The sequence below is a fragment of the Xyrauchen texanus genome, chromosome 27 (genome assembly GCF_025860055.1).
Source record: "Xyrauchen texanus isolate HMW12.3.18 chromosome 27, RBS_HiC_50CHRs, whole genome shotgun sequence".
In the NCBI taxonomy this organism is placed as follows: Eukaryota; Metazoa; Chordata; class Actinopteri; order Cypriniformes; family Catostomidae; genus Xyrauchen; species Xyrauchen texanus.
In genome coordinates this window covers 36,414,635-36,439,503 of record NC_068302.1, presented here as the reverse complement: position 1 = coordinate 36,439,503, position 24,869 = coordinate 36,414,635, and the positions used below count along the sequence as shown (strand labels likewise).

At 39.7% G+C, this 24,869-nt stretch overlaps 1 protein-coding gene across 1 annotated transcript in view; it reads right to left on the bottom strand.

Annotated features, from left to right (window-relative positions):
- Nucleotides 1-24,869, bottom strand: part of plxna3 (plexin A3) — a 203,289-nt gene that overhangs the window by 89,040 nt on the left and 89,380 nt on the right. The window contains exon 5 of the mRNA XM_052093743.1: nt 11,643-11,743. Within this exon, the coding sequence (XP_051949703.1) occupies nt 11,643-11,743 (101 nt within the window). The remainder of the gene's footprint in view (nt 1-11,642; nt 11,744-24,869) is intronic.

The window sequence follows — 24,869 nt, the reverse complement described above, 5'->3', positions numbered from 1 at the left end:
CATTTAGACCAAACACATTCTGTGGTTAAAAAAATGCATGTTTACACAGAAACATTTTTGGAAAACAGTGCAGATGCATGCATAAACACATTTAGGGTGAATGGCACCTTACATCACTAAGACGTCAGTGATTTCCACCTTTCAGAAACATTTAGAACCAGTATAGAAATACTAACTTAAGTAATGGCACTTTCTACACAATTACTATGACTAAGGGGCTTTTCAGACCAAACAGGTTCTTGCCCTAAAAAAGTTAGACACAGCTAAATGAATGCTTGGGCATTTTTTAAAGTTGACATTCTTTTTAAACTGGCACAGCTTTTAAACAACTGCAGTGCTCCTATGCAAGATGTTGCAAATTGAAAAACAGTGCAAACAGATGCAAATACATGATTGGAGTGAATGGCTCTCAACATTGCTAAGATCTCTGTGAAAGAGAATTGCATCTGGAAAGCATCACATTCTAATTTAAGCGACATATTTGTATACTGCCAGGACAAAATAAAAGTTGCATACTCTATTATTTCGTTGGACCACCTTTAGCATTGATTACAGCGTGCATTCGTCGTGGCATTGTTTTGACAACCTTATGCAATGTCACAAGATTTATTTCCATCCACAGTAGCATGCATTTTTGCCCGAGATCTTGTATTGATGAAGGGAGAGTCTTGAGTCTTAAGACTCCATAAAGTCTTCTCCAGCACATCCCAATGACTTTCAATGGGGTTAAGGTCAGGACTCTGTGGTGCCCAATTCATGTGTGAAAATGAATCCTTATGCTCCCTGAATCACTCTTTCACAATTTGAGCCCGATGAATCTTGGCATTGTCGTCCTGGAATATGCCTGTGCTGTCAGTAACATACATTCAGGTAGTCGCTGACTTCCGTGAAGCTGATGGTTCAACACTAGCCTTCCAGGTTTTAATAATGCATTGGACAGTTCTTAACCCAATTCCAGTGATTTCAGCAATCTTCTTAGCTGTTTTCTTTGCTTGATGCAGGCCAATATTTTGCCTATTCTGTAACACAGTAACATCTTTTCCACAACCATAGGATACGTTGTTTAAGAAATGAGAAGGTACACACAGCATCAATTAGGGTTAAAATAATTGTTGCCAGCCGAAACATATTAATCACTGCAATAATGATCCAATCATAGGCTTCAAATCCAAATGGTGACTTTTTTGGGGCCAGGCAGTGTATAAATCATTTAATAAACAATCATGAATGGGTAGAATCACTTTCATTCTAAATGATACAGTAAACGTCACGAAAATACTGCTGAATATTGTTCTAGCATTGGACAGAATGTATAGGTATTTTAGCTACATCGCGTATGATGCAACGCTAATCACATGAGGGTGATTAAATAAAATAAATCTTATTTTTGAATGAACTATCCCTTGAAAGCTTCTGACGTTCGACGTATTGCAGAAATTTCTGACCTCGTTATGGGTTGAACAACAGTACGAATGTCTGTATACCTTGTGTTTCAGTTTCGTTAAGCACATATGTAACCTCATGTTTTTGAAGCCTTTCAATGCATTCTCCTCATTTTTGTTTGCCAGTACCTCCTCTCCTCAGGGGAAGGCGCTAAGCACCGTTGCCATGAGAGATAGGTTTTCACAAACAACCCTTGCCAAATGCATACTCGTTTTTTTGGCTAGGGAGGAGACGGGGGGCGGCTCTGACCTGCCTCTCTTTCTTCTACTTGTTGTCTTTGCTTTGTGTTCAATTCTCTGAGGGCTCTTTAGCCTCTAGCCAATGACATGGCCAAACCAGAGAGAGACCAAGAGGGCATGGGGTGGGGGGGATGGGGAGTGACAACATAAAAACCACAGTGTACCCCTGGAAATGGTTTGTGTCCATGGCAACGAGAGGAAGCTGAAGGATGGATTTGCAATGTAATTCAAATCAGCCCCATTCTGTGGAGTTTGTATTGTATTACCATTCATGCAGAGGGGCTCTCATGGATTCTGGAAAATAAGTAGTACTCCGTCGGGTAAAAAGTACTGTGGTTAAAAGCTTTAGTAGTGCTTTTATTGTTGGTAAGAAGGCTACTGTGGGTCTAGTCATGTTTCCTTATCTGATGTGATGGATCTGTCAAGGGTTTAGTTAGGTTACTATGTTTGTTAAGGGCGGTCTCTAGCATGCAGGTCTCTACAGATGCTGTTAGCAGCTCTCTCGAGTCTCCTTCAGTGTTCATTAATGTTCTGTTCATGGAACAGTCTCTTTATGACTGCATATCCATTGGTTCACCTTACTGACTGTCATAGAGGCTCTCACATAGGAACCAACATGCTACTGGTGAACTGCACTGCAAAATATAATTTTCTTACTCAGTATTTTGCCTTGTCTTATGCAAACATTTCTAAACATTACAACAAGATACTTGAGAAGGAGAATAAAGTCTCTCTCTCTCTCTCTCTCTCTCTCTCTCTCTATAGATATAGATATATATAAAATGGTTTATGATTGAAACAAGGAAAATGGAGTAAATAAACCTAAAACAAAGTGAAAATACAATTTCTTACCCATTGGCTAACAGTTTTTGTTGTTTAAAGCATGAACCTCGCTAAATGCAAGCTTTGCTTCATAAGTAAATGTGTCTTGATTTAAGGATGTTTATATATTTCTACTGGAAAACAAGACAAAATACTAAGGGGTTGTTCACACCCAAAGGGTTTCTTTTTAACTTCACTCCTCCAGAGTTTATAGTGCAGAATTAAAAAGAGACTGCTTGGCAATTAGTTTTTTGCTGGTTTCACCTGCACTCAATATCTGCCCACGCCTTCTTCACCGGCGGAATTTCGTCACACAAAGGTAAATGTAACTTTAAACTTTAAGGAATATTCCATTAAACTCAATTGCCAGCTTTATGTCAAAATATGAATTAGCAGAAAAATACATTTCGACACCCCCCTTTTTCTTAAAAAAATAAAATAAAACTGGGTTACAGTGAGGCATTTACAATGGAGGTAAATGGGGCCAGTCCGTAATCGTTTCAAAAGTATAGCCACAAGACATAAACAATATGCATTTAATATGATTTTAGTGGGAAAAAAAATCACTTACTAACCTTTTCTGTGTAAAGTTATAGCCAATTTTACAATATCGTTGCCATGACGATATAATGTCACCAAACATTAAATGACTGTAAAAATTAGGATGAAACGATTTTACAGTTCAAATAATACACAGGTTTTAACAAAGGAATGAATGTAAGTGCTTTTATAAAATTATAAATGCTGTTGACTGAGCTTAACTTGTAATGAACCTGGAATATTCCTTTAACCATTTTAGAGCAAATCATTGTTTCTCATGTAAACATGCGCTAGACCTCTGTCTTCGACCACCGTGCCATGTCAAAAAGACCTGTTAAAAACACATTGCAAGACACCAGCGTTCTGCTCTAGATGTGCCGCTGTGTCTTTTTCACGCTACAATGCGTTCAATGTGAATGGCCCCTGAGGCCAAATCCACATCACATCCACATCAATACGTTCTTATTTGAAAACGCATAGATATTTCTGTTTACACCTCTCAACCCCACAAATGGCAGTTTCCTCCACCAAAAAGTTTAGCGTTTCGAAAACGCTCTCCAGTATCGCATACTTTGAAAAACGATTACATAAGGAAACTGAAAAATACATTTTCAAACAAGTGGATGTGGCCTAAGACATGAGGGTGACTAAATTATGACAGAATTTTCATTTTTGGGTGAACTATTCCTTTATTGCTCATAATTATATCAGCAGACATGAGTTTGCTACTAAGAAAAGGTCTGGAAACAAATTCACCATTCGTTTTGTGATTAAAAAAAAGCTACATTTATGACGATAAGCGAGGTCAGCCTGAAATATAACCTAAACATCTGCTCAACACAGATGCTGAACAACTTTAATAACATAGTGAAAACATGAGGCAAAGAACGGCGTCTTTGCAAGTGGAGAAATTGAGATTTGTTCAGGTCCAAATACTGTATGAATTATTTTGAGAAGGTACTGTCTGTCAACAAAAGATAACCACTGAACAAAACCTTGGGGTGTGCCAGTCATTATCGGACATTTTGAGTACAGATAAAAGACGATAGATCCGCAGGACAGCCACTACAGAGGTTATTAGGATTTGTGAAGCTGCAAAAATGAACACAAAAGGTTAAGATTATAAAGCTTGTTATATTGAGATGGGAGTGGCAAGCACATTTTGAAAGCTCTTCATGTTTACTGGCATTGATTGCATGAGACAGACAATAAAACTAATCCTAATGAGACAATCTTAAGTTTGGCATTTTTGTAATCTATTCCATTTCAAACTTTCTTTAATTTAAAACACAGCACCACAAATCCAAACGTCTGTTTTAATCCATCTGTGGACTAAAACCATATCCAATTTTATTCTACTCACTAGAATTTCTACCAGATAAAACTGCCATTAATTAGAAACTACCAAGCAGGGCAAAAGTAATCAGAATACAGCTACCTTTATCTCTTTGAAACAGGAAACAGCTTTCTAACTGCAAACTTTTATTGTACCCAAGAAATTAAGCTGCTGAATCAAGCATTTTAAAAGAGCCCATGGACTTACATTGAAGGAGGGACTCAAAATATGTATCTCATTACGATTGTTAGGGTTATCATTGCCATCATATATAGGGTGAGGGGTTTGTTCAAATCCCTAATCCAAAATGAATGATCCCTCAAATCGTGCGGCTTGTTGGAGGGTCCGACACACTCACAGCAATGTTATTCTTAGCTCAGAGCTACAAAGAAGGTCGAAACAGTCAAACAACGTGTTATCAATTACTACATGACTCGTTCTATGAATAAAATCTACATGAGACCAGTAAAAGATGCTGTTTTAGGGTCAATGACATGACACATTTTTTTCTTTTTTGTCCAGATCTATTAAAAAATACATAAATGTAATTCATACAGAACATTTACTTGAATATACCTCTTCTATGATGAACATGTCTTCAATTTCTGAGTTCAAAGTCACTTTGATATTTTTTATGGGACTTAACCTCATGCAACCCCATGTCCACATGCGTGCGTGGACATTGTATTTTGGCTTTGCTCTATGCAACGCATAATTAAATGAATAAAAACTGACTAAATGCTGTTCACAAGACTCTAGACTGTCATTTAAGGGTTACATTTCTGCCGCACGTGACACAACAGCATGCCGTTGATTGCCTTGAAGCGCTCCTACAGACGCAGTGCCAACAGAAGTGCCTCTGGTAAGAAATCTCAAAATTTGTTCATTGCAACCTCTTTGGTTGTAAAGAGTAGAGTCGCTAGTTTCGTTTGATATGTCGCTTTAAAAAAATCTGTTTTTATAAGCAAAAAATTTTTCGCACATCAGCACGGTGATAAATGACGTTATAAATAATATATATACCACCAAATCAAAGTCATGTTGTGTAATCAACATGTCATGTAGGTTGCCATTTTATTGTTTATGTTGACAAAAACCATAAAAAAAGAGTGAAATTTTATCTGATAGAATATCTGATATTTTGACATTTATATGAAAAGGCACATGTTGTTCAGGTCATGTGGTGTAACCCTGAGAAAACATCTTAATATTGTTGACTCCAAAAATGTATGATATTTATAAAAAAAAAATAATAATAATTTAAAAACATGTTTTTTTTTTAATTAATGAAGTGGTGTTCACGTGTTTTCAAGGTACAAGAAAAGTACTTCCTTCCTAATTCCCTTTACTTGCTGGGTACACCACATGACAGTTTTAAAGTAAAAAAAAATAGATTTTATTTTTGTACAAAATGCTATAAATGTTTTTCAAAAATGCATTTAACCAAATTGGACACAAATATTACATTTCTATTTGATATGTGTTTTAACTAGATTTTTTAAAGATTTCAAATTTGAATCACCTCAAACAACCTTATTAGTAAAATGAGCCTTTAACCACTCGGTGATAATGTAAGGTAATATATATGCAGTAGATAATGTGTAAATGATCATGTTGAAATCATTCATTCATGGTGCTAATGCTAATGCGCTATACATGGCCATAATATCAGAGATTATTTAGCAGAGATGGGCCACTTCTATTTAAATGAATGGGAGAAATTGAAACGCTCAACCAAGAAGCTCTAGCACCAGCGGTCAACATTATGTAGAGAGCCAATCACATTTTAGATACAGACATCGCCAGTCAACTCGTTAACGCACATGTGCATTAGCTATACAAGTTGGAAGAATTGCATGTTTTAGCATAATATGAGGTAAAGAAGCACAATTTTTGATTCCAATATTATCAGATTTTATTGCTGATTTGAAATATGTTTTTTGATCTTGAGATTTCAGTCTTTCCCCATTCAAGTAGATAAGAGCTGCACTGGCATGATGGAAATAGCCTCCCGAGAATGTTCCAAAGATGGCCGAGTGTGGACTAGCTTGCTAGAAAGACTTTGATCATATGCACCATCTGTTATTGGGTTTTATAGACTTTTGTAGACCTGTAGACTTGGGTAGGTCTTGGAAAATGTCTCTACACAAAAGATTATACAGATGTAGGCAAGTTTGCACCAGCTCGGCCACTCTGCCAAAGTATTCCTGAAAGTTACTGCTGACAAGCTGTTTTTTGAACCACCGCAACAAACTCAAAAACACCTTTTTGAGTTTGATTATTTATTTTTTTTCAATTACACTACAGTTGCTCTTCCTTCAATTTCACTAGTTATTGGTACCATGTGGAGAAATGTGCTGTTATTGTTTTTTAGCATTCAGATTGTCAATTTTGTCCTGGTAGATGATTGGCAAAAAATCCCATAGACTTACATTGAAGGAATGACCCGAGACACATATAGAGACCAGAATATCATATAGACTTGGGGGTGGGACTCTTTTGACTAATAGGGCCAGTAATTAACCACCTAGCAACCACCAAGCAATGCCCTGGTAACCACCCACAACACCCTAGCATCATGGCGGAGAATCATTTTTCAGAATATAAAACATATTTAGCTGACTGAATATTACCAATACAACTTTCATACACAGATGAGCCACCAATTCCACTGAAACCCATTCAATGCGAAAGGCCACAGTAATTACTTTTGAAATCCTCTATTCAATGCTCTAACAAAGCAATGGTCATAATAACCAACAGACCACTTCTTAATGTCTTTGTATAAGTGATATTATTACATGCAAAATTTCAACGATAGCTCAATTATTTTGGATAGAAACCTTGTTCCTCTGACCTATGCTAAGTATGCTGCTGTTGCAATACTGTATAAACCGTTTATGAGTTATAAGGCAATATTTTACTTTATTATGTTAAAATAGGAACTCATAAAAGGTCACATTTTGTATCGTAAAGAACTGGGAGTTAAACAACCACCATGTAATACAAAACCTTTAAATAGAAGTTAATATACTCAAATATTCCCAAGCTTTTCTTTAATAAAACAGACTAGACAGCCCTGGGTGAGAGAGACACTTGTATGCCAATGTGTCAAAGCAAACAGTTTCTATCAACTGCAAAGTTGCACCAGCCTGAGCGGCACAAAAGCCATGTGGCAGACAGCAAGTGACCCGACCGCTTGTCACTGATGAATGTATTGTCATACTCCTACGTTCAAGCTGACAGATTTTTTCATTCAAGCGTCTGTCATCTGAGCATGAATACAGAAAGCCTGGCTGGTTGACAACTGAAAGTGACACGGTTAAGGTCAAAGGTCATGCACTCTCTGAGATGGCACATTTAGAAATGGCAGAATCCTGAGGTGTCCACAACCCAAATTACTCTGGGTGCAAGTTTGTGCCCGACAAACACGTTGGCCATTAAATCCGTTGTATTGCTTGATCTGCTGCTAATTGCGGTGTGCAGCGGCTGTCACAAGGTCATGTAAAGTCTGGGGATATGCCATTAATATGCAAACAAATGTAATTTTCTAACGGCTGCGGTGAAGGCTTGCACTAATTATTCCATCAATCCCAGATTTACATCTTAATTAAAGATCTTTATCTCGCTGAAGGTATGGCGATGGAGCAAAATAAATCGGATGGGAGTTTTTTTCTGAATTTTTGACAATGTCTTTGCAGTCCAGGAAGGCAGAACAAAGCTGCCTTATTTACCTCTGGATAACTTTGTGTATATATGCCACTACTTTTCAGGCTCTGGTTTCAATTTGTGAATATGCACAGTAATTATATAAATTCTGAGTATATATTTTATTCATTGTATATCTGAATGAATAAATTCAGAATGTATAGTTAGTTCTAAATCCGAACAAGTTGTAATTCTGAATATACGTATACTGTATAGTTATAAGTCTGATTAGTTATAAATCCTGAATATATAGTTGTAAAACTAAATATATATTTTATAAATCCTTAACGTTTTGTTATACGTCTGAATAAATGGTTGCAAATTTGAATATATAGTTGCAAGTCTGAACATCAAGTTCTAAATCCTGAATATATTGTTACAAGTCTGAATCAGAATTTCCGCTAAGAAATTTGGTGCCGGCCAATGTGTCCGGGAATTAAAACGTTTCCCGGAAAACTTGAAAAAAATCCAGCCATCTCATTTCGGTGTTTATTTTGCCATGTAAATGCAATGGGCTATGCATAATAATACGATACAGGCTAATTTATGACACATTTAAGTCAAATGATCAATAAACATTTATTCACTTAAAACATTATTTTTAATCTCAACAGAAACAAAACAAAAACCAGCCGTTTAATAATAAAAAAATAAATAAAAACAAAACATTCAACAATGGGGCAAAACTAAATAGCAATTTGTCACATATCTTTTCGTTTATAAAATAATATTACAATAACAAATCGTAAGGCTATGCCAATTTCTCTTGGCTAATTACCTTGGCTCTTTTTTACGACTATTTTCATCAGATTTATTATAGCACAAAATTGCTCCGCTGCCAAAGAGAAGACAAATGTTTCCAGGGTATCTCTACAACTTGAGATTCACATAAGCCTGCTGTCCTTCTCTCCACAAGACGGCAACGCAAGGTTTTAATGCGATTCTGAAGTGAGAAGCTTCACTGTGGGCAAGCAAAATGGGAATAACGCCGGCTGCTTTTGTTAGAGTGTGGTATAGTCGCGGATTAGAACTCCACAAACTTCAGGAAAGTTTAAACCTCTGTGGCAGCGAAGTGCTGTTATCAATGCATGGTACACTTGTGACATCAATAAAAGGGGTTGCTGACACATCGTGCTAATATTTACATGGGACATTGTGTCTGACAATGTTTGAAATTGTTGGACATTATGATATTTTAACAGTCGAAAACCGGTAATTACAGGCTAACGGAAACCTTGGTCTGAACATGGTATATTTGAAAATCAAATTATATTGTTATAAATTTTACATTTAGTAGGCTACTATAAGTCTGAATATATAGCTGGAAGTATAATTCCTGAAATATTATAATAATTCGGAAAATATATTTATAAATCTGAATGTACAGTTGTAAATATGAATATATATATATATATATATATATATATACATATACATACGATGCGTCAGAAAACCCCTTTTGTTGATGCCACAATTGTACAGTGTGACAGCATGCATTGATATTCAGAATCACATTAAGAATCACATTAAAATCTTATGTAGCTGTCTTGTGCAGAGAAGGACACGAGGGACATGTGAATCACACTGGATGTTTTTTTTGTTTTTGGCACCATTCAGGGTAAATTCTAGAGACTGTTGTGCATGAAAATCCCAGGAGATCAGCAGTTACAGAAATACTCAAACCAGCCCGTCTGGCACCAACAATCATGCCACAGTCCAAATCAATGAGATAATATTCAGTGAGGGGCAGTTCAGAATGGAAACGCCTTTTTGATGAGAGAGGTCAACAGAGAATGGCCAGACTGGTTCGAACTAACAAAGTCTACAGTAATTCAGATAACCGTTCTGTACAATTGTGATGAGAAGAATATCATCTCTGAATACTATTTTTAGATGATGGTTGGCGTTATTTTTCCGTCATGAGGGGGACCTTCACAATATTAGGGAGGTGGTTTTAATGTTGTGGCTGATCAGTGTATATGAAAATATAATTATAAATCTGAATACACTTTTCCAAATTTTTTGATCAGACAATCAACTTCTTTTAAATTGCATACAACTCTTAAAGTTTAAACCCTTGGTTGATTGGCAAGCGAGTGCACAGTTCTTCACTGCTGTGTGGGATGCATCAGGCAATTCAAATTTCCACTTTTAATGAAATGCAGTCACAAGCCTTTCTGACTCCCTCCGAATGTGGTATGAGTGATCGGATCACAAACTATTTTGGACCCCATTTACAGCTGTAATTAAGATTGACCACCTTTGATCGGATTACCCAAAACTGACACCAGGTATAAACAGGGTCAATATTTCACAAATTCCATTCGGTGCAGCAGACATTGCACACCACAAGTTTAATTTTTCTTTTTTCTGTACAGTGTCAAATAAGGGGCTAAAAATGTAAGATTGATCGAGTTTGATTCTACTGTGTACTTGGTGCCGTAAAGTTTCCGTTTAACAGCCATTCAATCAGTTGGTTCCAATTTGTGTTAACAGAAAGGAAACCAAAGCCACATGGTCTCACTCGCTAGAAGACACTGATTTGTCTTTTTTCATCTGCGAAATCTGTACAATGTGCTTTGTTTCCGTCTGAGCTTCCAGGGCTTCAACGACGATCTGTATCCCATGGGCTCACCCACCCCCCCCACCCCATCTTGACTAGTCCGCACACACTTTTGTCAAAACCTTTACCATATCTTTCCAGCAAACACTCCATAAATTAAGAAGCGTGTTCTGCGATCACACATGTTCATCATCCTTCGGCTCTGACTGAACGCAGCCCACTCTCTGACAGGAGTTCTACCAGAGTTCATGCATTACAGGATGGAGTCGAGTGCTCTGATGACGGGGGATAGGCAACATGGGGTGGCAGTAAGCCAGCAATAACCAGATACTTCCTGTTTCGTCTGACGGCACTCACCAGCCCCTGTGACCAGCTGCTCCCTGGGGAGCAACTGGAGGAAAGAGCAGGGAACGGAGGGCTGACACCTGCCAAGTCCTGCATGAGGTAGATGAAATGGCAGCCACCAGCGACACAGCGTTCCGATTGGCTGCCTGGGCTCTAGAACTTTATGAGGTGAATTCAAACAGCTTTTCACTGAGACAATGTCCTTGCTAAAGTGCAGAAAAAAAGTTGAAAGCGCATTTTGCTATGTTTACTTCTCTCATCCACACAAGAATGGAAAACGAGACTTTTGAAAATGCTCTCCATAACCACATACTTTGGAAAACGACAACATCAGGAAGCTGAAAACTCAAACGGACTAGTGTGGACGTGACCTGTATCGCTAAAGTACAACAGAGTTTCTAATGAATGCAGATGCAGCATTCCAAAGCCTTTCACTTTTCTGGTGCAATTCTACTTTACGCCAATTTATTATAGCTGGAATGCACAATTTAAAATAAAAAAAATATCTAAAACAGACAATATATTTACACATCTGTGAATGCACATCAATCATGTTCTATATTCATGCACTAACCGCAAACAGCCGAAAGTTATTATTAATAAACCTTAATCATCATATTTGGTACTATTTTGGTAATCAACTTACTTGTTATGCAGGACACACCACCCGCAGTGAGGGTCTCCAGAGCCCAGACATGTGCTGCAGGTGCTGTACTGAGAGCAGCTCTCCACGACCAGACGATTCACCTGGAACACATTAAACACCTTCATAAACCTCAAATTACACAAACATTTTCACACATACAAACATATAGTCTCCACAAGTGATATAAATAAAAATAAAAACGTATAAATGTTTAAAGGTGGTGTAAGCTTTTTTGGGCGGAAGGATAGCACACATAAAATGTCCCAACAACCTGAAAGATATCGCTGAAATAGGTGTTCTGAGAAATCACACTTGTAATTGCAACAGCGCTAGTCTCTGTAAACACCAGAAAAACACCACCCTTTTATAGTCAATTATAAAATGTAGCCAATCAGTGTCACTCTTATTTTGAGGATCCAGGTTTGCTTACTTTGGATTGGCTGACCTTGGATGGAAGCATGGTTAGTCTGGACGGAAGACCAAAACAAAGAAAAAGATGCGTTTTCAAATGACTTGGACAAGAAGTTATTTATGAAATCCCAATGGAAAAAAACAAATGGGAAAAATACTTCCGGAACCAAGATGGCAGAAAAAGTAGGCAGGCACTGTATATAAGCCAATCTAAAAACATTGAGAACACTGTCTGACTGTCAATCATTTTGAGTGTTTGGGTTTGCAAACATGTCCTTAGAGGGCAGAGTTTTGAAAAGATGGCATTTTCAAAATAGCGAAAGTTAGCAAAACAGTTGAAATCACTTACAGCATCATTGAAGTATTAAGTCAATGATGCTCTTTATTTGAGCTTTTACTTTACATAAAAACTTTTGAAAACAAAAGTGGGAGTTCTAGGACAGTTTGCCTTGGTTTCGCTTTTCTTTTTGTGCATTTAGAACATTTGACCCTATATGAAGGCCATAAGTTTATTCTACAATGTGATTGGTGCCTTCATGTTTCTATTTCACAGCCATCCAATCAGGTTTAGCCTTTCAATATCTTGACCACTGTCCTCCCATTGGTTGAAATCTCACACGGTCATAGCTAATCTTCTCATCATCCATCTGAACTACACATGTACGGGATTCAGCAGCAAACAAATTCAGCTTAGTTTGTAAACACTTCAAACATTCAAGACTTTCTGTACAAAACGATACAGCGAACAATCTGTAAAACAGAGACGAATTCTCATGTGCATCCGTACGCTTCCGAACGGCAGAGTTCCAGCTAAGTTGACTCATGAAGAAAGAAAATATTACAAAACAGCACATGAGAGACTCATGAAAGAACGTCATGTCCAGGGAACAGTAATATTATAAATCGCTGCAGATGTGATGATTCGCATGGGAGAACCACCACCATTGCCAAACAGGATGGTTTATTAGAACGTATCAGCCCGTCCCTGTGCCCAAAAATATAAGCTTATATAAATGATGATCGTGAGCCGGAGAGAGTGGGTGGTCTAGAACAGAAATAACATGAATATATTAAATTTAAAAGAGTGGTATGTGGATCAAAGTTGGTGTGGGTTGTCACAGTCCCGATGATTGGCTTACTTAAGATGCAGAATCTAAAAGTAGCTGTTTTTTGAAAAGCGCCTTTGCTGCACAAGTTCTAAAAATGCTCATTCCAAGGAGTTGTCGTCGCCTTTGATCGTTGGCAAGATTAGAGTTTAGAGTGGAAAAACAAGAGCAGGGGAAAAAACACCCCCACCCAAAAGGGACACAGCTCAGCCTCTCAAGTCAGAATAGCCGATGGCTCTTCAACACTGTGGTGTTTCAGTCTGGTTGGGTGAGGTGTAGTCTACTAAATTAATTTATTCTGCCACATAGCTATGCATAATCCACGGAAAAAGAACATGAAATTAAATATATTAACATTCATAACAAAATGTATGTGTATCAACATAATGCCACAAATGCTGTTGATTGAGCTTAACTTGTATCGAACTCTTTAATAATTCTTTAAATTAATTCCAAATGCCACTTCACGTCAATGTTGCTTAACATAGCAACAAGAGCCTGGCTAACATATGGAAATGCACTGACACCGACACTGACACACGGGGTTCATTGGTTCTCCTTTTATTGGTTACCATATAAACATATAGGAAAAATCTTTCTATGAGTGCTCAGTAGATGCCGTCAGGAAAGCCGCAGTTAGGACTGTCAGTTTTTGATAGATGACCAAAATGTTAGATAAATGAAAGGTTTTATCTCTCGTTCTCTCTCTCTCTCTCTCTCTCTCTCTCTCTCTCTCTCTCTCTCTCTCTCTCTCTCTCTCCAAAGAAATGGCTGCACTACCGATGTGATTTGCAGAGCAGGAAGGTAAATAATGACACCATTCTGAAAACTTGGCATTCACTGACCTTTTAATGACACACATCTGAAGGCGCGGAATGGCAGCGGGCCATTTTGAGCAAATACGCTCTCAAGTATCTGTGCACCTGCTGCAAATGAAATATTCAAATCCAGCAACTCCAGCGGTCAGTGTAGACTATGAATTATTGACACTCTGCCACTCATTCACATTTCATATTTCATAAAGTGTAGAGGCCGTTGTTATACTACAGACAGATCTCACAATGATTCTGAATTGGGGAGAAATGTTCAGCGTGGAATGAGGTAATCAGTGACGACCCCTTTTACAGTTAGCAGAGCTGAATGGAAGGAAAAAGTGTCTCCACGTGTATAACATGTTAATATATGAACATTAGATTAAATGGCTAATAAGGAGAAAAAAGTATTAATTTCTAGAGTGAACTGATTCCAAGACGGTGCTAAATACAGGTTTAAACAAGGTCTACTGCATCATGGAAACACATTGTGACCCAATCATGCAAACTACATGTGATGAGGAGGAGGGCGGGGCCAGGCTATGATGACACACGGCTGGCCCTGAATCGGGCTAATCAGCCGGGAGGAGCATAAAGATGAGCCGGAGGCGCCAGTTAGAGAGAGAGAGAGACACACACGTGGCCGCGCTGCATGTGTGTCTGTTCGCTCATGTTTAATGTTGTTTTAAGTTCATTGATATCATTACATTTTACGTTAACTGTTCAGCCGGTTTCCGCCTCCTCCTTGCCCGTCCTTATACTGTTACAGTAATCATAAATATCCACCTTTGACTTTGGATGAGAAGTAATCATTCTGAGTAGGTCTAGGGTCATAAACAAGCAATCTCTTCTTGTAAATCTGAAAACATGAGTCAAAGGCTTAAACTTAATACGTCAAATCTATCCGTTTATGATCTGAACATATAGAAAAGCTTTTAATCAGCAAAAAGACTGATCGATCAGTTAGGGCCGTCTGATGTTTTAACGTCCCTTTCAGTTCAACACAAAGGCTGATGTTTGGAGTTCAATGGTGGAGCTTTACCACATGAGTGCCTCTTTGGTGGGAGTGAGACGGTGAAGGGACTCTATTAATCTAGTCCCACACTGGTTTTTACAGTGCCTCCCTGAAACTCTATGAACCTCCCGGAACAAAGCCGTTCTTATGAATAATAGCATTACCGCCAATGGTCTAAGACTACACACTTGTGGTGAGAATTCGAGCCAATGGACCAACGAACCAACCAATATATCTACGATACCCATATGCATACCTCATGGATCTTTGGAGAAATCTGTAGATCAACACGTCACTAATTCATAATGAAAACTTGGATTTCGTTAAATACTGGAAACCTTTTGTTGGCTACATCAGATATACAACTCCAATTCCGAAAAAGTTGGGAAAGTATGAAAAATGCTAATAAAAAAAAGGAGTGATTTGTAAATTATAATCATCCTTTGCTATATTGAAACCTCTACAACTACACATTATATAAAGTTTTACCCTGTGAATTTCATAATAGATTATTGCAACAAGCTCCAAAAAAGTTGGGACAGTCGAGTGTTTACCACTGTGTCACTCACCATTTCTTCTAATAACAATTAATAAGCATTTGATCACTGACGACACAAGTCAGCAATTATTAACGCTGACTACCACCACTGGAGATGCGAGTTCGAATCCAGGGCATGCTGAGTGACTCCAGCCAGGTCTCCTTAGTAACCAAATTGGTCCGGTTGCTAGGGAGGGTAGAGTCACACAGGGTAACCTCCCCGTGGTTGCTATAATGTGGTTTTCGCTCTCGGTGGGGCGCAACAAACCATGTGATAAGATGCGTGGATTGACGGTCTCAGACGTGGAGGCAACTGAGATTCGTCCTCCGCCACACGGATTGAGTCACTATACCACCACGAGGACCTAGAGTGCATTGGAATTGGGCATTCCAAATTGGGGAGGAAAGGGGAGAAATAAAAAAAAAATAAATAAAAAAAAAAAAACATTATATAGGTCTTTAGCTGCACAATTGTACGTGGTCTTCGTTGGCGGATGGTGTGCTTAATAATACGCCATGCATTCTCAATTGGAGACAGGTCAGGACTGCAGGCAGACCAATCTAGCACCCGCACTCTCTGCTTACTGTCAGGGTAGAGACCAGGAGATCGGAGGTAAGTGATTCAAATGCTGTTTATTTCAGGTGATAATCATGTAAGGTAAGTATATGGTGAATCTTCGGGTGCAGGTGAAGATCGTTGGATGTACAGAGAACAACAGGTAAGCCAGATAACTTCCAACGTAGTAATATCACTCAGTATCAGTTCGTTAACCCCTCTTCTCTTCAAGGGGTGATCGGGGCCATTTGATCAGATCTCGGACATGGGCTCAAGAATCGGGTGGGAGATCTGGAGATGGCAGAACAACAGTGCATAGGGTTAGCATGAATCAGGTAAGGAAAATAGGATACTCAGGAATTCAGAGTTGACGGAGATTTCAGGATGCGGGAAGAAACGGTCTGTTCCTGTTGGAGGCTTGACAAAGACTGGAATCGTGGTGAGTGTTCTTATGAGCTGATTAATGATGTGATAGATGATGACCAGGTGTGTGTGATTAGTATTCTGGGGAGAGTGATCTTTGAGTGGTGGATTGGAACGAGCTTGACTGATTCCTGACATTACCCCCCCCCCCTCCAGGGTCCGCGCCAGCGGACCTAGTACCTTGACGTCGTGGGGGTCGACCTCAAGGTCGTGGAGCAGGCCTTTCAGGATGTTGTTCGTGGAATTCCGTGAGTAACATGGGGTCGAGGATGTCCCTTCGAGGTACCCAACACCTCTCCTCTGGTCCATAATCCTCCCAGTCTACCAGATATTCAAGTTGACCACCTCGACATCTGGAGTCCAGGATTTCTCTAACAGTATAGATGGAGTCGGTTTCAATGGGGGGTACTGGGGGATTGTCATCCTGAACTAGGTCTGTAGAGGGAACAGAAACAAGTGGGTGATGGGGTTTCAGAAGTGAGACGTGGAATGAGGGGTGGATGCGATACTGGGCCGGCAGACGAAGTTGGTAGGTGACTGGGTTAAGTTGTCTTACGATGGGAAATGGACCAATATATCTTGGACTTAGTTTGCGACATGGTAGTCTTAAACGAATATCTCTGGTCGAGAGCCAAACCAGTTGTCCAGGCTGATATTCGGGAGCGTCACGACGATGAACGTCTGCAAAGCGTTGTTGACGGTTCAGGGCTTGTTGGAGATGATGATGGGCTTGGTTCCATACCCTCTCACTGTCTTGGAACCAGGTGTTAACTGCAGGGACTTCTGATGGCTCACAGGACCATGGGAATAATGGTGGTTGGTAACCTAGTATGCATTGAAACGGTGTTAGATTAGTGGAGGTTTGTCGAAGGGAGTTTTGAGCATACTCCGCCCATACGAGATATCGGCTCCAGAGGTGTTGATTAGAATGGCAGAAGGTACGGAGGAAACGACTGACATCCTGGATCTTCCGTTCCGCCTGACCATTTGCTTGTGGGTGATACCCTGAAGTTAGACTCACCGTAACATTCATTAATGCAAAAAACGCTCGCCACACCTTGGAGATAAACTACGGTCCTCTGTCTGATACAATATCCTCTGGAATGCCGAAATTCCGGAAGACGTGCTCCATCAGTAGTTCGGCAGTTACGAAGGCTGTGGGTAAGTTCTTCAGGGGAATTAATTTGCAGGCTTTAGAAAAGCGATCAATGGTTACCAAGATACATGTATTCTCGTCTGAGGGAGGAAGGTCTGTTACAAAGTCGACTCCAATGTGCGACCAAGGTCGTTGTGGAACTGGTAAAGGCATGAGTTTTCCAGTGGGTAGGTGACGGGGATTTTTGTTCATGGCACAGAGGATGCATCCTTGGATGAAAGTCTTGATGTCTTGGATCATGTTGGGCCACCAGTAGCGCGTCTGGAGAGTGGAATAGGTTTTGTTAATTCCAGGGTGACCTGTGCCGACGGATGAATGTGCTGAGGAGATTAGTGAGGTACGAAATTCTTCGGGTACGTAAATCTTTCCGGCTGGACAATCTGGAGGGCTGGGTTGGTGTTGGGATAGTTCTAGCAGCTGTTCATTTAAGTCCCACTGAATGGGATTTACAAACATCTTTTCGGGTAGGATATTTTCAGGTTCTTCGTGGGAAGTTTCGGGGGCATGGAGACGGGACAAGGCATCAGCTCGGACGTTCTTCGAACCAGGGCGATAGGAGATCCGAAAATGGAAACGAGTAAAGAAGAGTGCAAATCTGGCCTGGCGTGGGTTAAGTCTCCTTGCCTCTTTCAAGTACTGAAGATTTTTGTGGTTTGTGAGAACCAGGAATGGATGTTTGGCTCCTTCTAGCCAGTGTCTCCACTCTTCTAGAGCAAGTTTAACTGCCAGGAGTTCTCGATTGCCAATATCATAGTTAACCTCTGCAGGAGATAATTTGTGAGAGAAGAATGCGCAAGGCATGGGTTTGACTGAAGAGGCAGAGTATTGTGACAACACAGCTCCTACTCCTGTAGTGGAAGCATCAACTTCAACAATGAACATTTTTTCAGTATTTGGATGTTGGAGTAATGGGGCTGTGGTGAACGCGGTCTTGAGAGATTGAAAAGCCTGTTCCGCCTCAGTGGTCCAGAGTAGTGTCTTTGGCTTTCCCTTGAGTAGAGAGGTCAGAGGAGCAGTAAGCAGGCTGTATTGGTGAATGAACCTCCGATAGAAATTCGCAAATCCAAGAAATCGTTGTAATTCTTTAACAGACTGCGGAGCGGTCCAGGAGGTTATGGCCTTGGTTTTGCGATCATCCATCTCTACCCCTTTTTCACTGAGGTGGTAACCGAGGAACTCGACTGAGGTTTGATGAAAGAAGCACTTCTCTGCTTTCAGGAACAGGGAGAATTCACGCAGCCGTTGGAGTACCTGAGAGACATGTCGCTGATGTTCCACCAAGTTTCTGGAGTAGATTAAGATATCGTCTATGTAGATTATTACAAATTGATTCAGGTAGTCTCGGAAAACCTCATCCATGAAACTTTGGAAGACTGAAGGGGCGTTTACCAGACCATATGGCATGACGAGATATTCATAATGTCCTGCTGGGGTGATGAATGCGGTCTTCCACTCGTCGCCTTCTCGGATTCGAATGAGATTGTATGCACTTCTCAAATCAGCTTGGTGAATAACTTGGCTTCTCGAAGTTGTTCAAGAGAAGAGGGAACCAATGGAAGCGGATAACTGAACTTGACGGTTATCTTGTTTAAAGCTCTATAGTCTATACATGGGCGTAGACCTCCATCCTTCTTCGGGACAAAGAAAAAACTGGCAGCAGCGGGTGAGGTAGAGGGCTGAATATAACCTTGTTTTAATGCCTCTCCAATGTACTGTTGCATGGCTTCTTGTTCAGGGATAGCTAGAGAGTAGATTCGCCCCTTGGGGATGGGTTCTCCGGGAATCAGATTGATGGCACAATCCCAGGATCGATGAGGTGGTAACTTGGCAGCCTTGACGGGATTGAATACATCCGAATATTGAGAATAGCATGAAGGGATGGATACTGACAGGTTTTCTATGGGGCTTTCAATGGAAGTTGAATTCATTGGGATGGCATCGGGTAAGTTAGCGACAGAAGAGACTGGGAGTTCACTCGTGGATGAGCACATGCAACCCCATTTCAATACCTTACCAGATTCCCAGTTGAAGTTAGGTTGATGTCGTATAAGCCATGGGCGGCCAAGGATAATATCAGTCTGGCTATTCTCAAGTATGAAAGGTTCAAACAGTTCATGGTGGGTGTCTTCAATACAGAGTAGAATGGGTTTGATTTGAGAAGTGACGTACCCCTGATTGATGGTTTCACCAGTTACTGCATGGATGGAGTATGGCTTGGTGGTGGCGGATTTCTGGAGTTGGAGTTTCTGACAGAGCCGTCCTGAGATGAAATCTCCTGCTGACCCGGAGTCCACAATGGCTGTAGCAGAGACATGGAAACTCGTAGATTTTAGAGTCACTGATATCGTTAGAGGAGCTGATACAGATACGGACGTGCAGACAGAACTCACAAGCATTCTAGGAGGTTGTGTAGGGCATGAACAAAGAAAATGTCCTCCCATTCCACAATACAGGCATAGTCTCAATTCTCGACGTCATGAACGTTCTGTTTGAGGCAGTCGATAGGCATCCACCTGCATCTTCTCTACGGTCACCTCGGAGGGGCGTTTATCGGGATACTGAGGTGGTAAAAAGGTGGGTTGCTGGGCTTCGCGATAGCAGCCTTGATATCTTTGGTGCACACGGAGAGCTTGCTGTATGAATTTCTCGACCCCCAGGCTATCATCATAAATCGCGAGTTGAAGGCGAAGTGCAGGATTCAAGCCACGTCGGTAGACGGAGATGAGCGCCTTTTCGTTCCACCCACTGGCGGAGGCTAGAGTGCGGAATTCTAGTGAATATTCAGAAACTGATTTCTTGCCTTGATGTAATTGTAATAGTTTATCACTGATGGATGAATCATCTACTGGGTGCCCGAAAACTTCTTTGAAATGGTTTACGAACTCCTGTACAGAGGAAGTAACGGCAGATTCCTGCATCCACTAAGTTTCAGCCCATCTTAATGCAGCTCCTGATAATTGTTGAATAATAAAAGCAACCCTCGACTTTTCAGTGGGATATAACTGGACTTGCTGTTCTAAAGCGAGTGAACATTGTAATAGGAACCTGTTGCAGTCCTCCGCCCGGCCGGAGAATGGCGCTGGACGGGAAGTTGGGTTGGCGAAGCAAACCAGAGAGGAAGCGGGGTTTGCGGAAGTACTGGGCGCTGGTTGACTGGGATTCACAGCGGCGGCTGGTGGTTGTGCAGGATTATCAACATTACGAGCAGATTCCATCGCGCTGTTTTTCTTCCTTTTTTAGGCCAAGCATTCTGTCAGGGTAGAGACCAGGAGATCGATGGTAAGTGATTCAAATGCTGTTTATTTCAGGTGATAATCATGTAAGGTAAGTATATGGTGAATCTTCGGGTGCAGGTGAAGATCGTTGGATGTACAGAGAACAACAGGTAAGCCAGATAACTTCCAATGTAGTAATATCACTCAGTATCAGTTCGTTAACCCCTCTTCTCTTCAAGGGGTGATCGTGGCCATTTCATCAGATCTCGGACATGGGCTCAGGAATCGGGTGGGAGATCTGGAGATGGCAGAACAACAGTGCATAGGGTTAGCATGAATCAGGTAAGGAAAATAGGATACTCAGGAATTCAGAGTTGACGGAGATTTCAGGATGCGGGAAGAAACGGTCTGTTCCTGTTGGAGGCTTGACAAAGACTGGAATCGTGGTGAGTGTTCTTATGAGCTGATTAATGATGTGATAGATGATGACCAGGTGTGTGTGATTAGTATTCTGGGGAGAGTGATCTTTGAGTGGTGGATTGGAACGAGCTTGACTGATTCCTGACACTTACAGAGCCACGCACTTGTCATCTGGGCAGTATGTGGTTTAAAGATGTCCTGCTAAAAATGCTGGGATATCCCTGGAAAAGACGATGCTGGATCATAACATCATTTAATGTGTAGTTGTAGTGCTTTCAATATAACAAAAGGCCTTTTAGTTTTTCATACTGTCCCAACATTTTCAGAATTGGGGTTGTAATTTCCATTTAATAAAGGGGTTATATAATAATTCCTGATTTTAGTATGATCACTTCTCTCTGTTGTATAGCAACAGAACAGAAACAGGTAGTACAGCAACAAGAAAAGAAGAAAACAAAAAAAACAAACATTTAGGATTCATGAAACAGAACTAGCACATCAGTTTTTATTTTTACTTTCTTTACATGGCTTTGCTCGCTCTGTGTGAATGTTTGCATGAGAAGAAAAGAGAGCTCTGTGACTGAGAACAGGCACTTTTTAAAATTCAGAAATAACAAAAAAGCAACTAATGATGAAAAAACCATGATGGAATCTTTACAACTCATATCTATCTGAATGACAGATCATGTCTATTTATAGCAAAACCTTTTGTACTATTTGTAGCGGAACATGAATTCTGTTCCATGTGGCACCGTTTTGCATAACTGTGACAAACAATACTCAAAAATGTGTACCAATTTAAACATGGGTAAATCTTTATAATATGGTTCCATTTGGTAACAATATTAGTTAACATGATCTAACAATGAACAATACTTTACAGCATTTATTAATCTTGGTTGGTTAATTTCAACAAAGTATTAAATTTTTTTTTATCAAAAGTTGTATATGTTAACATTGGTTAATGCACTATGAACAAACATGAACTAACAATGAACAATTTGATATTTATTAACTAGCATTAAAAAAAAAAGATTAATAAATACTGTAAATATATATATTGTTCATCGTTAGTTAATTATACCTAATGCATTAACTAGTCTTAAAGAATGGAACCTAATTGTAAAGTGTAACCGAAATATTTATACCTGTATTTCTGTATATGAGCAAAATCCTGGAACAATGCACAAACTAATGAGGGGACAATTTGCATACATTTTTATCAACACAGTTTTGGTCCGCTTTAAAAAGTTGCCTTGTGAAAGCATTTCGAACAAAGGATAAAATGGAGCATTGTTGCAATTTTAGCCAGTTTCGGAACAAATTAAAAGAGCTACAGGTCTGAAAACACCCTAATATGGGTGTATAAGCGAAAGTGTATATCTGCTAATAAAATCTGTATATCTAAGTGGTCACTCTTTATTTTATAGGGATAGTTTTCCCTATAAAATGAATATGAAGTAATTTACTCACCCTCATTTTGTTCCAAACCCATATAACACATTCTTTCTACCAAGGAACACAAAAGGAGATTTTAGGCAGAATGTTAGTCTCAGTCACCATTCACATTCATATATTTTTCCCATCTAATAAAAGTGAATCAGTCCTTAATCTTCTGCTTCTTTTGCATTTCACGGAAGAAATCATATAGTTTTGGAATAAAATGAGGCTGAGTAAATTACAGAATTAGCAATTTTTATCACATTACTTTCTGAATCACACTGATAAGAAATAATAAAAAAAATCCCTGTGCATTTACTCACTCTCATCAGTCCTTAACATTCTACAAAAATCCCCTTTTGTGTTCCATGGAAGTCATATGGGTTTGGAATAACATGAGGGTGAGTAAATGATGACATCACTTGAACTGTGTCTTTCTCAAAAAATGTACATGAAAAATTGGGGGCTTTCACAAATGCACAAAGACAACACATTTATGCTCCTCTCTCCTTTCTGCCAGATGAAGAAATGAGCATAGAGATGAGGGGTGGTGAGATTGTGTGAGAGGAAAATGTAGAAAAATAGAGCTTTATTTATTCTCCAGCTGTACTATATGACAGCGCTGCTTCATCTGTTCAGCTGCTAGTCAACGTCGGTGTATCCTTCCTCTCCTCCGGCTGTATAATGGAGCATTATGGAAAGGCTGTTATTCCACTCAGTTCTGGATGGAAATGCTTCCCCACCAGTTCATAATAGGGCAGAGCAGCTGGGGCTCCATTCAAAGTTGTGAACCAGCATTTCATATTCTGTTTTCCTGTCTCGCAGATGTTAAAACAACATATCCAAGATCCCGGTTAGCGTCTTAAAACAAAAGTGCCCACTCCCTCTTGACAAACGAGTCTTTATTCTATTGTGAGAAGTCCTTGCCATGCAGCACAACCGTTTTTCGCTTTTTGAATGCTGATGAAATAAATTAACGGCATTATGAACACATTAAGAACAATAAAAGTTCTGTCATCGTATATGTTTTCATTTACACACAGTAATTTCACTACTTTTAGAAAATGGTGACGTTTGGAAATTGAAAACGGAAGCTTCAAAATGACATAGATTAGTGCGGACGTGGCCTAAGATGATTCATAAATAATCATATCGGTATATCTGACAATATTAGCATTTTTTTTTAACTTATGGCCCAATATTGTAATCAAATAATATGGTTTATATTATTAAAGTAAACCCTTTTCTTTTCTATTGTTCTATGTTTAGATGCCCAATTTCACTTAAAGCATGTCATTTTTTTTAGTACATTCTTCAAAATGAAAATAAGCAGGCAGTGCAGCTTGTTTATAATGTCATTATCAGCCATATCATATTGGTTAACGGCCATAAAAAAACAATAATAGGCTATCAGCACTGGCAAAAAAAAAAAAAAACGCTATTCATATGAAACGTATTACATGTTAAATTATAGAGTAACAATTTACAATAAGGTCTTATTTGTTAACATTACTTAACTACATTAGATAACATGAATTAGAATAAACAATATATACACCAGTGACCCAAAACATTATGACCAACTGCCTAATATGCCATTGGTCTGACAAAGCTGACCCGCCGAGGCATGGACTCTACAAGCTCCCTGAAGGTGTCCTGTGGTATCTGGCACAAATATATTAGCAGAAGATCCTTCAAGTCCTGTAAGTTGCGATTTGGAGCCACAATGGATCGGACTTGATGGACCAGCACATCCTACAGACACTCAATCTGATTGAGATCTGCGGAATTTGGAGGCCAGGCCAAAATCTTGAACTTCTCATCATGTTCTTCAAACCATTCCTGAACAATGTGTGAAGTGTGGCAGGTCGCATTATCCAGCTGAAAGCGGCCACTGCCATCAGGGAATACCATTGACATGAAGGGGTGTACCTGGTCTGCAATGATGTTTATGTAGGTGGCATGTGTCAAATTGACGTCCACATGAATGGCTGGTCCCAGGGTTTACTAGCAGAACATTGCCCAGAGCGTCACACTCCCTCCACTGGCTTGTAGTTGTCCAACAGTGCATCCTGATGCCATTACTGCCCCATGTAAACAGCACACACATACACGGCCGTCAACGTGATGTAAAA